Source organism: Chionomys nivalis, chromosome 6, assembly GCF_950005125.1.
Source record: "Chionomys nivalis chromosome 6, mChiNiv1.1, whole genome shotgun sequence".
NCBI lineage: Eukaryota > Metazoa > Chordata > Mammalia > Rodentia > Cricetidae > Chionomys > Chionomys nivalis.
Window position 1 is genome coordinate 13866988 of NC_080091.1, and position 15858 is coordinate 13882845.

Below are 15858 nucleotides of genomic sequence, written 5' to 3' on the forward strand. Positions count from 1 at the left end.
AAAGCCAGCCTTGGCGCCTTCTAGCACTGTGGGCACTGTGAAAGACTGGTGGGGACTGTGGATGTGGAGCTGAATCCATCGTGTATAGAAGGCCATGAGCCTGCGGGGAGAAGAAGATTATGGCTTAAAAGTGGTTGGTTTGAGTGTCAGTTGATGAGGGGTAGGATAGCAATGGTTAATGTTGTCAACTAGACGTGATCGTGAGCCTCTGGGTGTGCCTGGGAGAAACTGGATCTGGTTAACTGAGCTGGAACAACTCTCCGAACAGTGGGTAGCTGGGGCCCTGGACTGAGTAGAGAGCAGAGAATGAGCATTTAGGCTTCCTGCTTCCTGACTTTGGATGCACTGTGACCTTCTGCTACCTTCCTGCCACTACCTTCCCCGCCATGATGCACCACGTCCCGGGCGACTGTGAGCAGAAACAAACCCTTCCTTCCTGAAGTTGCTTGAATCAGTTATTTCATCACAGCGGCAAGACAAGTAATGAAAGCACTGTGGACGTGCGAGCCCATGCACTTCTGTTACCATATCCATATCATTTGACTTCTGATATTTTACTTGTACTTTTATACTCATCTTACAAGTGATAAAACTACTAAGATTTATGGAGGCTAATTAATTTTTCCAAAATATTTTATTATCATACCCATACATTAACACATCTCTAGCATCTCATCAGAGAAGCTTCTGTTTGCAGTAGATGGTGACAAACAGAGATCCACAACCAGGCAAGGCACAGAAAATAAGAGACTGAAGACTTCTCAGTCCTAAGCGGAACACGTTAAATACACCCCAGGCTTAAGCATCACTGTGGAAGAGGGGACAGAGGGATCGGAAGGGTCAGACATGGTGTCTTCTGGACACAGCAGGGCAGCTGTACGCATGAACTCACAGTGGTTGTGACAGCAGGCACCAGACCTGTGCAGGCCTCAGCCAGGCACAAAGCCTAATGTGGGGCGGGGAACTGAACATGAGAGTCTACCGCTTTCTCTATGGTGGGCGGCTGTTAGCCACTGGGAAAGAAAGAATCAGGTTCGGTTTAAGAGTGTAGCCACTGGTAAGTCAACCACACTCCAGTGGATGACCACATATCCAAGAATATTTGAGTAGCACAAATTAGGCTCGATTGGTGGGGGAAAAAAATCAAAGGACACAAATTTGGGTGGATGGGGAAGGGGAACATAGATATAATCAAAATACATGTACAAAATTCTCAAAGAACTAATAAAAATTATTTTTTTAATTTTTTAAAAATTTATTTATTTGTTTTATATTCTTTTTTAATTAAAATTTCCACCTCCTCCCCGTTTCCCATTTCCCTCCCCCTCCTCCCACATTTGCCCCTCCCCCTCCCCTCCCCCTATCCCCACTCCTCTTCTCCTCCCCCCACTCCAATCCCTCTCCCTCTCGATACTGAAGAGCAGTCCAAATTCCCTGCCCTGCGGGAAGACCAAGGTCCTCCCACTTCTATCTAGGTCCAGGAAGGTGAGCATCCAAACAGGCTAAGCTCCCACAAAGCCAGTTCATGTATTAGGATCGAAACCTAGTGCCATTGTCCTTGGCTTCTCATCAGCCTTCATTGTCCGCCATGTTCAGAGAGTCCAGTTTCAACCCATGCTTATTCAGTCCCAGTCCAGCTGGCCTTGGTGGGCTCCCAACAGATCAGTTCCAATGTCACAGTGGTTGGGTGCACCCCTCGTGGTCCTGACTTCCTTGCTCATGTTCTCCCTCCTTCTGCTCCTCATTTGGACCTTAAGAACTCAGTCCATTGCTCCAAATAGGGTCTCTGTCTCTATCTTGATCCAGATGAAGTTTCCGCAAGTTCCCAGTTTTTTTTTTGTTTTTTTTTCTCATTTTTTTTATTCTTTTTTAATTAAAATTTCCAACTGCTCCCCGTTTCCCATTTCCCTCCCCCTCCTCCCACATATTGCCCACTCCCCCCGCTCCCCTCCCCCTATCCCCACTCCTCTTCTCCTCCCCCCAGTCCATTCCCCCTCCCTCTCGATACTGAAGAGCAGTCCAAATTCCCTGCCCTGTGGGAAGACCAAGGTCCTCCCACTTCTATCTATGTCCAGGAAGGTGAGCATCCAAACAGGCTAAGCTCCCACAAAGCCAGTTCATGTATTAGGATCGAAACCTAGTGCCATTGTCCTTGGCTTCTCATTAGCCTTCATTGTCCGCCATGTTCAGAGAGTCCAGGTTCAACCCATGCTTATTCAGTCCCAGTCCAGCTGGCCTTGGAGAGCTCCCAATAGATCAGTTCCACTGTCACAGTGGGTGGGTGCACGCCTCGTGGTCCTGATTTTCTTGCTCATGTTCTCCCTCCTTCTGCTCCTCATTTGGACCTTAAGAGCTCAGACCGTTGCTCCAAATTGGGTCTCTGTCTCTCTCTCGATCCATCGCCAGATGAAAGTTCCCGTGCCATTCTCCTTGGCCTCTCATCAGCTCTCATTGTCCGCCACATTCAGAGAGTCCGGTTTTATCCCATGTTTTTTCAGTAGCAGTCCAGCTGGCCTTGGTGAGCTCCCAATAGATCGGCCCCACTGTCTCAGTGGTTGGGTGCATAATAAAAATTATTTTAAGTTTCCAAGGTCTTCTATCTTGTTAATTAGGAAAGAAAAGAAGCCAAGTTTACTAACTCTGAGCCAAGACCTCTAACCTATGGTTCTGTGTTCTCCAGGAACCTTTGTCTGGGTGATTCTTTTCATTTTGCTTATAATTACAGGTTGAGTTTGACGTTGAGGACAAGAAACTGATGTGAAGTCAAAGGATTTAGAGGCATTCCTTTTATTAAGGTTATATGTCCTTTAGTCACTTGAAATGTTAGTGAATTTTTAAAAAATTAAGAACAAAATCAGGCTCATTTACTGAATTTTTTCTATACATATGTCTTAGTTAGGGTTTCCTTTGCTGTGAAGAGACACCATGACCACAGCAACTCTTATAAAGGAAAACATTAATTGGGACTGGCTTACAGTTCAGAGCTTTAGTTCATTATTGTCATGGCAGACAGACATGGTGCTAGAAACGGAGCTGAGAGCCCTACATCTTGATCCACAGGCAACAGGAAGTGAACTGAACTAGGCCTATCTTGAGCATAGGAAACCTCAAAGCCCCCCACAGTGACACGCTTCCTCCAACGAGGCCACACCTACTTCAACAAGACCACCCTCCTAATAGTGCCACTCCCTATGAGCTTGTGGGGCCAATTCCATTCAAACCACCACAGTGTCTTTGTCAGACTCTTCATCTTGTACCGTGTGATAAAATTTGAGTATTCAAGTATTTGACTCATCTGTATACTATCAGCTTTCAGAAGGCTAAGGCAGGAGAACCATCATGAATTTGAGGCCAGCCTGGTCTGCAGAGTGAGCTCCAAGTCAGCCTGAGCTAGAGTGAGATCCTGCATCATTTTTTTTTTTTTAAAGACGGGATTTCACACTGTAGTCTACAACTCACTAAGTATCCCAGGCTGGCTGTGGAATTGTACATCTCCTGCCTCAGTCGACTGGGGGCAGAGCCGACAGGTGTGAGTCATCATTCCAATCCTCTACAGTAAAAGTTTCACTATTACTAATTCCTGCCTTCGAGCTGTGTTCCTACGACTTCAGCTGACTTGTCAGCAACTTCACACACTGCACGTTTGGAATGCAACAGTGAAAACCAAATGAGTGTGACCTTCCAGGACTCAAACATCTGTGTGATCCGGCTACAGCCATGACTTCAGCTTCGGATTAGCATGGGTTGTGGTTCAATGTCTAGTCTGTCGTGGATTATCAGTAACTATTTGTTGAAAGTGGGTGTGAATAATAGGAAATCTTCCCACTCTTTCAAATATTAAATTATTCTTTCTTCATTTTTTTTTTTTTTATCAAGAGGTTAGCCTCCGTGGGATTGGATGCAAAAAACACAGTCTGCATTTGGGACTGGAGAAAGGGGAAACTTCTGGCCTCAGCCACTGGCCATTCTGACCGGGTAAGAGCTTTGTGGTATTGAACAATGCAGATTCAGAACTATAAAGTCATTGTCATTTTATGTCTTTAAAAGTAAACCTGCCACATATAGATTTTTCTCCTACATGTTTAGCGTCTAAGCATGATTTACCTGTGATCAGTGGCTAACCATTGTTACTGCTTTTCATAAGCAAAGCAGATTTTCAATGCTGGCATTTGGCTTCTTAGAAACTCAAAGTAGAAAAGAATTTGTAATTATAGTAGCTTAGATGTATTCATTGACTCATGGAAATGGTTGTTAGAAAATGTTCACAAAAATGTTATTATAAGAGTTTATAAAAAAAATTAAAATAGTTTTTCCTACTGTTCTTCTGAAGAGGCAAACTGGTCCATGTCTCTCTGTCTCCCTCTGTCTCTTTCTCTCTCTCTCTCTCTCTGTTCCTTTCTCTCTCTTTTTCTCTTTCTCTTTTCCTTCTCCTTCCCCCTTCTCTCAATAAACTCCTCACTTTAAAAAAAAAGAGTTTGCATTTTATTTGTGATTTCTTAATGCTGAGTGTTAACTACAGTCTGCTTATCACAGTAAATGTAGCGTGATCAGAAATGGTAATTCCATGTAGGCACAAATGGCAAGGTAAGGGATGAGGAGGTATAACCTGAAACTGATCAGACACTAATTTCCCTGTGGTCTTATGCAACTGAAAGACCGGATTTCTTTATTGCCTCTTTTTTTGTTGTTTCTTAACCTTCTTTCTGTATTTTTCTATAATTGTCCGTATATAACGAGGCCCTAACTAAGCATCAAAGTCATTATCTTGCTTAGTATGACTTCTGAAAAAATGTTTTTAGTGGTACATTTGTAAGCTAAAGGAACCCCAAGGTAGTTGCAAACTCCCTTCCAGCATTAAGTCTTCCAAAGACCAGGGAGTGACTCGGTAGAACTCACATCAAGTCTTAGAAAAAGGACTGGGGAGTGGCTGACTTATTGGTTCCTAACTGTAATTGCATATGTAACCCTACCAGGCGGCTTCTCAGCCTAGTGCCATTAGGGCTCTCGCTCAGGAATTTGCAATTTATTGAAGCTGGCTTTCTATGCGTGCATTAGTCGTTTTTCTCTGTTGCTGTGACAACACACCTAAGAAAATAAAAGGAAGGATTTCTTTTGCCTCATAGCTTCAGTGACATCGGTCCAGGCTTGCTCAGGGCAGCCTTCTGGGCCCTGTCACGAGTTGGATTAGGCCAGTGATCATAAAGGCGGATTTGAGATGCAGTATACAAAATTGTGATGCCACATTTGGCTCTGTTGAGAGGGCAGTATTTCAGCCAAGTTATTCTGTGATTAACTACTTCTGTTTCTGGTCTAACGTGAATTAATATGTTGTATGTCAGGCTTGTTGACCTGTTACCTTGGATGGGGGGTAAATAGAAGATTAAAGTTGAAAATATTCTTCATTGGTGTTATTTACTTAGAAATAATACCTCCCTGGCTTATGTGTAAAGTGTTCTAATAGGAAGGTTGTGGGTTTCTATTAGACTAAATTTGGCTGCCTCTATACCTTGAGTTTCTGAATATAGAATGAGTTATGCTTTGGAGTGGAAACAAACCAAAAGCTTAATTTTCGAGCATCCTTTTGTAACCAATCGCCAATCACAGGCAGAGATCCATTCCTAAACAAGACACACTTCAAGCTCCAGCACTAAGCAGCATTTAAACCTCAGATCCTTGCTGTCCTGTATGTCCTGTCTGTGTGTACAGCAGAGAGCCGCTGCTCCTGAGGGCTGCTCACTTGGCAAAATCACTCCCTGCTCGGTTAAATGCTGTTCAGTTTCATTTGTCCGGCTTTCTCCTCCAGCACGACCGACTATCGCATGGCGTGCTCGTCTGATCTTAGTGACTGCCCCTTTGCTCTGCCGTAGCTGATAGTTAGGAGAAGATTGATAAGAACATAATGTTTCTATCAATTATTTGGGAATATTGTACAATGCACTCGCTTCCTGTTCCTTTCTATTGGCACCTTATAGACTGTGGCCCACAGCCCACCTGCATCCAAACATTCTGGAATCTGTGTTTAAATGCCAGTAACTGCACTCCTATGCCCACAGCGCGTATGGGCCTTGAGTGTGCATGTCTTCAATAGTCATGGCGATAGTAGCCTTCGAGACTGGCGGGCGGTGTTTTCTGTCTTCTAAATGGAACTAGAACTCCATGCAAACTGTCTCATAAAGAATGAAAAATAGGCTAGCTGGTATGTTTTCAGTTTTTTGAGAATTGAAAATAAAAGCGTTCTTAGAAGCACATTGAATGGTTTAAGGGGCTGGGATAATTTAGTGTAGTGCCAGGAAAACAACTCCTTTCTCACCTTCTGTTATGACTGGGCACTTGCCCATGCTGGATCATAGCTAGCTATCAAACACTTTCTTAAGTGAGATGTACTGTTTGTAATTCTTCTCATCTTTATGGAAAAGCTATCTCCAAAGTGTTTTGTCAGCATTGTGAAGAGTTCCAGAAAATTTGATTTAAAAGATTCCACTAATTGTCAAAAGTTATTTTCACAAATGGAAAAATCTAATCTCTGAGACAGTTGTGCTCAGTGACTAAGGTTGACAGCTCATCTGTTTGGGCTGAAAGTGGGTAGCCATGAGGACAGAGCGCCAGCTCTGGTTCTCAGAGCCAGGACCTCCATCTGCATCTTGCACAGGCACATTAACACGGGTTAGAGTCTTGGTGATTGCACTGATCTCTGAAGAACGTTCTATTTCTCGACAGATTTTTGATATTTCATGGGATCCATATCAGCCAAATAGAATGGTCAGCTGCGGAGTGAAGCATATAAAGGTACAGTAGCCTTTTTATTTGTGTCTTTAAGTTGGGTATCTTGCATGAAAAAATTTTAGGTGTTGATTAAGGTAATTTTTTTGTTTGTATTTCATGTGCATTGATGCTTTTGCCTGTTTATATATCTGTGTGAGGATGTTAGATTCCCTGGAAGAGACAATTGTGAGCTGCCATGTGTGTGCTGGGAATTGAGCCTGAGAACGCTGGAAGAGCAGGCAGTGTTCTTAGCTGGTGAACCATCTCTCCAGCCCCCGCTCCCTCTCTCTTTTGAGGCAGCATTTTTATGTGTACCCCTGGCTGTCCTAGAACTCACTCTGTAGACCAGGCTGGCTTTGAACTCAGAGATCTGGCCTGCCTCTGCCTCCTGAGTACTAGGATTAAAGGCATGAGCCACCATGTCCAGCCATACGGGTGTTTTAAAACATGGATGTATTCTGCAACTTCAGGTTAGTAGTGATCCAAGCTTCCTGTCTGTCGCGGCCCCCCTTGTCCAGCAAGGATGACGCGACCACCAGAGCTCTTCTCACTGCAGTTTATTCCAGGACTTTATTCACAGCAATCTTTTCCCTTCTCTCCTTCTCTCTCTTCCTCTCTCCCTCGGGCAAACCTCTCCCAGCCCTGAAGTAGGCCTGGGCTGCCAACCCCAGATTGCCAGGTGGGCATTGCCCATAGGTCCACGCATATGCACGCAGCTGACAGTCATTGCGTGATAATAGCATAAGTCAGGCTTTAGCCATAGGTGTTGATTATCACAGAGAGCACTCGCTTTCGGGATCGCGGAGGGCGGGAGCCAGCACCATCAGGTGTGACTCCACGCAGCTCTCTACATTGCCATCAGGTGTGGCTTCATGCAGCTCGCTACACCTGTCCAGCCGCCTGCTGGGCGCTTCACTTTCCTGCCATTGTTTTGTGATTCTGAAGCACACTGTTGTCCAGATGGACAAATAAGAAAATGAAAATAACTGATCACTAATAACTAGGATTAAAGGAACTAATTAAAAAACTATTAAAAACCAATAATGGGGAATAATAGGTACTATTTAATAGGCATATGAGAAGCTATAATTAAAATGCTGTACTTTAAAAAAAATTAAAGCAGTGAAACAGACAATTGTATGGCAATTTTGAATATAGTAGTGTCTCTAGCCCCCGGGTACTAAAAATAGTCGACTGAAGAGTTTCATATTACCTTCCATGTGAGTGCTGGGAATTGAACACAGAGCAAATTCCAACCAAACTCAAGTGTGAAGTATTTAAGACGACTAAACAGTAACTAGAGGAGCATAGTGTTTCCTGGGCGTTGTAAAAGAATTGACTGCTTCCAAGTCAGGAAGGCACAGACAGACCAGAGAACGGCTGGAGCAAGCGTAGTTTGGGAGGAGGTGCTTCCGAGAGGTCATGTGGGTATGCTGATGGACTGGGCAGCTGCAGTCTCCTCTCCGCACAGACACAGACACCGTCTAGATCCGATTTTATAGAGTGACAGTTTGTGCAGAGCCCACCAGGGGGCAGAACAAACCAGACCAAAGGAACAGCTACCTATCTGGGTAGATTCCATCTTTGTCCTGACTACAAAATTGCAAGGTATCAGCAAAACACTGTCTGGTGGTTGGAAAGCTGTCATTGGATCGCTGCAGTGTGGCACACAGCCTTGGTGTACAGAACACCTAAATGGTCAGCTCTATAAAATAGTATTGCCTTATACGGCTTCGAGGACTCGTCTCACTACAAGAAATACCTAGGTAAATGTATAACTGTTCTCTGTGCAAAGGTTCTCTTCTATGTGCAAGTAAAGAAAGAGACTGTAATGATAACATTGGCAGACAGAGATTTATAAATAGTTAAATATATTCCGTATTTCCTTTCTCCTGGGGAAACCCACACACTAGCAAGTATAAAGGACAAACATAGTAGATATTAGTGTATTCTTGAAATATAAAGACTTTTGAAAAAATAGAATATATAACCAACAAAAATAGGACCAGTGTTGGCCAATAGATGCATGAAAATGCTAACTCTTAGAGGATACAAACTTAAAAATAATTATTCAAGTTAAAATCATGGTTACATTGTATCTGTTGTTGACTCAAGATTCAGTGAGGGGCCCCTCCTAAGCCTGACTGTGGAGACATCAGTTTAGTCTTTCTGACCAGAACTCTGGCAGTATTTGTTGATAGCTCTAAAGATGTTGCTCCCCCTGGTCCAGTAGTTCATAACTTGGAGTTCCTCCCATGTGAATTGCCAGGAATGTGAACCAAGAACCGACTCACTGCTGAGTAACTTTCCAATGGCAAAGCCAGGGTGAAGAAAACCTCAGACTGCCCGGTTACCCCCTGTGGTTTAAATAAATCATGCTACGTTGTTATGATGCTGTGTATAATAATTGTGAGTCATGGTTTAGATGGTTATTTACCAATACTGGGAAATATCCAATGTATTTGCCATGGGGAAGTTTAGTCTCCTTCTGGCTCCTGCAGAGGTATGGATTTCACTATGGCATTCCCGTATGTCAGTATGCTTTGCTGTAAGTCTTTCCTTCCGCAGAGCCTTCCCCACCCATGCCTCCTGCCAGCTCTGCTGGTTCTCTTCCTCCCCAAACTCCCTTTCGTGTTTTCAGGTCATTTTACCTGCCCTCCCTAACCTTTTCCTCCTCTTATGACCCCCTTTCTAGTTTCATGGCCCATCAGTTCACATATTCAAAACTAAAAGTTTAAATCTAGGTTCCACATATGAGAGAAAATACGGACTTTTCTTTCTGAGTTTGGAATGCACCTCCCGCCCCAGCCCTTACGTTGAAAGAGCTGTCTGCGACCCTGCCCCACAGACAGATCTTATTAAAAAGGCCTCCTCAGAGCTTGTGAGCCTCTCTTCGCGGTATCTCCGGTTTAAACGATTCCTGGAATGAGGCATGCGGCAGCCTGGAGCCCTGCTGGCGTCCTTGGACCCAGAGGCTTTGCTGCCTCCTCGCTCACACCTGCGTGATGGATCACGCCAATCACCAGCCTGTCACCAACTCTGCATTCCTTAAATACATTTTTGTTTAGGAAATACCATCACCAAATGTTGAATTGTTGTCTCTGGGTAGAGTTAGTGGGTGATTTCAAACTTTTCCCTTTTATATTGTATCTGTGAGTTATTCTGAGAGAGCAGGTACTGCTTACTTTCCCCCCTTTTTTTGTATATGTACATGTTCTAGGTGGGGGAGCATAATCTCCTCAAGGCTAACTCCATCCCTCTTGCCCCCAAACTATGTACTCCAGAATTCTTCAAGAGTTCCACTGAGTGCTGTATGGAACCAGTAAGGCCACAATAACGTTTCCTTCCTTCTCCATTTTCTAAAATGGCCAAAATGCTGGCGGACGTAAGATTCAAACACAGATCCCTACTAAAAGTTGCCTCCATGGTCAATCTTACAGCTTAGCTTTTCGCCCAAACCTACATTTACTGGATTCATTAGGATGAGCTGCCCAATGAAAGCGTTCCCCAGAATCCTCTCTGCTTCCTTTCATGCTGCCTTAACTTTTAATCAGCTCCACGAAGAGACAGATGAAGCCCTAGCACTGTGTTGGAAACACTAAGGGCTCCTTACCCTGCACACTAGTCCAGTGGGCATAGATGCTTTCTCCTAAGACAAATGCACACGTGTATAGAAGCAGAAGAACCTGCGCATATCTGCAGCCATCCCCTTATTTGTTCTGCATAGACATAAATCTACAACAAATCAAATCAGTTTTTTAAAATGAGTTTATTTGTTTTAACTATGTGTATTTGTGGGATGTCAGTTCGGGTGCCTACAGAGGCACTGGATCCCTGGGACTGGAGTTCCAGGTGATTGTGACCCGCTGGTGTGTGTAGACACTAGGAACCAAACATGTCTTTGCTGAGAGTGACATGCTCTTGCCTTCTGAGTCATCTCTTCTACCTAAACCCCGAGTTAATGGAGAATGGTTCCAGTTAGAAGAGCAGGCAACAATCTGTGAGTTTAAAAAGATCTCATTAGGAATAATTTCATTGACTTTTTTTGCCAGTCATGTTTGGTTCGATCCTAGGTCTCTGGACTGTCCAGCCTCTGGGTCCTGATCCTCCAGACAGTGTCAGGGGTGGGCTCCCTCTCATGGTGTGAGTTTCAAGCTACACCAGTCATTGGTTGGCCACTCCCATAATTTCTGCACTCCCTTTAACCCAGCACACCTTGTAGGCAAGGCAAATTGTAGGTCAAAGGTTATGGGGGTTGATACCCCCCTAGTCCCACCACTGGAAGCCTTGCCTGGGTTCAGGACATGGTCGGTTTAGGCTCTGTACTCCTCGTTGCCAGAAGTCTTAGAACTCATAGCCTCTCAGGAGTCTTCATCGCGCTAGGTTTCTAGCTCATCACAGAGATGCCCCTGATTCCAGTTATCTCTCCCAGTACTCCCTCCCTCCATCCTCCCCCTACCTGATCCTTCCTGTTCCCATTCCCCCATCCAGAACCCACCCCCACCCCTATCCCCCTGTGGTGCCTATTCTGTTTCCCCTTCAAAGAGAGAGTCATGTGTCCGCCTCCCCCACCTTGAGCCCTCCTGGTTGCCTGGTTTCTTTGGGTCTCTTGGATTGTAGCACGGTTATCCTTTACTTTATGCCTGGAAGTCACTTATAAGAGAGGACACACCGTATTTGTCTTTCTGGGTCTGGGTTACTCACTCAGGATGATCTTTCCTGGTTCCATCCATTTGCCAGCAAGTTTCATGATGTCATTTTTAAATATATGAGTGATACTTCATTGCATACATGGACCATCTTTTCTTCATCCATTCTTCACTCGAGGGACACCTGGGCTGTTTCCAGTTCCTGGCTATTACTCATAAAACTGCTGTGAACACAGCTGAGCAAGTGCCCTTATGGTATGGTAGCACATCCCTTGGGTGTATACCCCGGAGTGGTGTAAGCGGATCTTAGCATCCTTTGGGTGTATACCCCAGAGTGGTATAAGCGGATCTTGAGGTAGGGCATCCTTTGGGTGTATACCCCAGAGTGGTATAAGCGGATCTTGAGGTAGAGCATCCTTTGGGTGTATACCCAGGAGTGGTATAAGCGGATCTTAAGGTAGAGCATCCTTTGGGTGTATACCCAGGAGTGGTATAAGCAGATCTTGAGGTAGGTTGATTCCCAGTTTTCTGAGGAACCACCTCATTGATTTCCAAAGTGACTGTACAAGTTTTCACTCCCACCAGCGATAGAGGAGTGTTCCCCTTGCTCCACATCCTCACCAGCATGAGCTGTCACTTCTGTTTTTGATCTTAGCCATTCTGACAAGTGTAAGATGGAATCTCATGGTCATTTCGATTTGCATTTCCATGATGGATAAGGATGTTGAACATTTCCTTTAAGTGTAGTTCGGCCATTTGAGATTCCTCTGTTGAGAATTCTGTTTATATCTGTACCCCATTTTTTAATTGGATTATTTGTTTTTGTTTTTTAAGATGTATTTGTTTATTATGCATACAGTGTTCTATCTGCATGTATCCCTGACCGCCAGAAGAGAGCACTAGATGGTTGGTTGTGAGCCACCATGTGGTTGCAGGAAATTGATCTCAGGACCTCTGGAAGAGCAACCAGTGTTCTTAACCTTTGAGCCATCTCTCCAGCTCCAAGGACTGTTTGGTTTTTGATGGTTATTTTCTTGAGTTCCTGTCCAGTTGTCATCAGAGAGGCTTTACCTAGCAACCGATGGAAACAGTTGCATTAGGCGGACCTTGTAGAATCCTGTAGAAGAGAAGGACGGGTTATGGAAGTCAGAGAGGACACCACAAGAAAACCCACAGAATCAACTAACCTGGTCTCATCGGGGTTCACGGAGACTGAACTGCCAACCAGAGAACTTGGATGGGACGAGGCCCTCTGCTCATATATGTTACAGTTGTGTAGCTTGGTCTTGTAGGGCTCCTAACAGTGGGAGCAGGGCTGTCTCTGACTCTGTTAAATGCTTTTGGGACCCTTTCCTCCTACTAGGTTGTCCAGTTCAACCTTAGAAGGAGGGGAGGTGCCTAGTCTTACTGCAACTTGATATGCCATGGCTGATTGACTCATATGGTGGGCTGGCCCTTTTCTGGAGAGAAAGGAAGAAGACTAGATGGGCAGGGAAGAAGGGTAGTTAGGGATAGAGAAGGGAGAGGGGGGAAACCGTGATCGGGCTGGGGAAAAAATTAATTAATTAAAAATTTTAAAAAGTTGAGAGTAAAAGGCTGCATGTCAAGAAAACCTCTGGTGCAAAGCTTCTGTAGCCAGCGTAGAATCATGCCTGGTTTTGTAAGTTTCATGGTTTATCATGTTGGAGAATATGGTCATCGGAAATGAATGCTCATAAACAAAGCAGTTGGGCAGTGTCTACTTCATTGGTTACACAGCTAATAAGCCTACAGATTGTGGGTAATGTTGAGCCTTCTGAGGTCTTTCATCATAGGATGAAAAGACCTGGGAGACTCTCTAGGGCCAGATAAACTCCAGAGTACCCGCCTGTACTAACAAGGTTTGTATTATAATCTGCCAGAGGAAACTGGAGAATAAACAATGTCTTCTCATTTAGTGGTACATGGTTAGTTGAAAATACTGCTGTTTGCTAGATGAAATAGTTCTCAAGAAAAGAAAATAAATTAAGCATTCTTTTTTTTCCCAGAAATATCTCTTACTTTTCCTGGCATTTATATATGCCTTTTAAGAGAGTCGTTTGATGGCTTGAAATGTTTTATGTAGGTGTTAAACCCTCTGGTTTGTCAGAACAGCCTTTGTTCAGTCAGTCTTGGGATAATGATCTGTATCTTTGGGGGTTGTCGTGTAGAAATATTTAACTCATGCCAGAGATCCATGTCTCACGTCAAGAGACAAAATAGCTTCTCTCCATTCCGTCTTCACACACGAGAAAGCACAACGAGAAGGGGAATGTCTGTCTGGGTGTCACCACGGATCCAACTTCTCTGGCATGCGATGGTCATCTGTGACCAAGTGCACAATCAAGATGTTAGTGTCCCCAAAAGTCTTGTACCTAATTAGTTTTTTTTCCAAATTTCTTCATTCCTTTTGTACTCATTTCAATACCTTTTTGCAAAAATACTGCCCAGAGAAATGTCGTGTTTTGCTCATCTGAGCATTCCAAATAGTTGGACACATGCTCTCATCTTTGACATGGTGTGTCTTCCCGAGTTCCTTCCCACCACCACTGTGCCGGTGCAATCAGCGCAGGACTGTACCGGCCAGTCCCTCGCTGCTGCACTCTGGAGGACCACCGTCTCCTCCCCTGCAGGCACAGACACATCTTAGAGCAGACACTGCTTTTTCTTTCATATGTTCCTGGCCCTCACAGCTAATGTTGCTCTCTTGAGGGAGATGCAATTTCTTGCCCACCATGAATCCTATTCTTGCTCATGCCATGTTTTGTAACCTGATTCCTGTAGCTTCACATTGGTGCTGCCTCTTGAGCAGAATCTGCATATGCCATCATGAAATCCTTGCTTGTGTTTCACATGCCCCCTTCTCAGTGTACTCTCAAAGCGGCGGCCAACGTTTCCGCCGTTCCTCGTGTAGAGTCCTTACAGGAATCTGCGTCTTCAGCAAAGTACTTCTGCCTGCTTTCCCTCCCTCCCATATGGAAACAGTAACAGAATCTGTCTTAACCTATGCTCACACCATTTGTGAGGTTAAACAACAGATGTGGAAAGCATCTGGAGACCGTGAGGGCTGTGTAATGGCACCAAAGTTAGGCCAGTTCATACATGAGAAACTGCACCGAGGGAAAGTACTGGGTTTCTGTTTAGCCATGGGCGTGTCCCTGCTCTTCTCTACAAGTGGTCCAAGCATTGTGCTTGCCATCTTCCACATGATCTGTGCAAGTAAAATGGAGACGTCTGGGTGATATTTGACTTTATGAAAATACCATTTGTATTTAAAAACATTTATGAACAATGCTACGGTAAAAAAAAAATGTAACACTTTGCTTAGAAAGCAATTATTTTTATTGGTACCGTGCTTTAACCAAATTCACCAACCAGTCTAGAAAGCAATTTTTAAAACAGACATATACATATTAAAATGGCTAGATGAATGTTGGGCGGTGGTTATAAGCACCTTGAATCCCAGCACTCAAGAAGCAGAGGCAATCAGATCTCTGTGAGGTCCAAGTCAGCCTGGTCTACAGAATGAGTTCCAGGACAGCAGGGGCTACACAGAGAAACCCTGTCTCAAAACAAACAAACCAACAAGCAAAAGACTAGATGATATTTTGTTACAGTATTGTGAAGTTATTCCTAATCTCAGTTTTACTTTATGTAATGTGCTAATGTGTGTACACATATGTGCATGCACACACATGCACACACATGTATGCTACATGTTTTATTCAGGCTCTTGTTATATAGCTCTGGCTAGCCTGGAAGTTGCTATGTAGCTTGGGCTAGTCTCCAGTGTGCATTGGTCCTCCTCCCTCTGCCTCCCAAGTGTGAGATTACAGGCATGTGCTGCCATACTTGGCTTCCTTCCTACACTTACCTATATTTCTGAATTTTTCTACAATAAATCTATTCTCATTTGATAAAAGAGTAAACAAAGTGTGACTCCCCCAATTCCATTCTGTGAACGCTGAAGTCATCTTCTATAATGTCATTAAACATTAAAGTTTTGAAATTTCGGAGCTTTTAAACTTTAAAATTTTCACTATTGGTTTTTCTCATGCTTCTAGAAGTATGCAGAAATGTTTCATGGTTGCCCACTATCGCCAAGACACAATTTATGTGTACTTAGTTCAGATAAAGTATATCTTGAGAAATTCCTGAAAGTATCAATGATGAATATTGTGCTCTACTTTGGGATGTATTTTTTATTTCTCCATAGTTTTGGACACTGTGTGGAAATGCCCTGACTGCAAAAAGAGGGATATTTGGCAAAACAGGAGATCTTCAGACTATCCTTTGCCTTGCCTGTGCCAAAGACGACATCACATACTCTGGTGCTCTAAACGGGGACATCTACGTCTGGAAAGGGCTGACCCTGGTGCGAACCATTCAAGGGGCGCACAGTGTGAGTATTGCCGGATGGAGCTTCGAG

General features: G+C 44.1%; 1 protein-coding gene across 2 annotated transcripts in view; it reads left to right on the forward strand.

The window, feature by feature from the left end:
- Positions 1–15858, forward strand: part of Eml6 (EMAP like 6) — a 272287-nt gene that overhangs the window by 110648 nt on the left and 145781 nt on the right. For both annotated transcript variants that reach the window (XM_057771307.1, XM_057771309.1), the window contains exons 4-6: positions 3877–3975; positions 6718–6786; positions 15646–15831. In XM_057771307.1, the coding sequence (XP_057627290.1) occupies positions 3877–3975; positions 6718–6786; positions 15646–15831 (354 nt within the window). The remainder of the gene's footprint in view (positions 1–3876; positions 3976–6717; positions 6787–15645; positions 15832–15858) is intronic.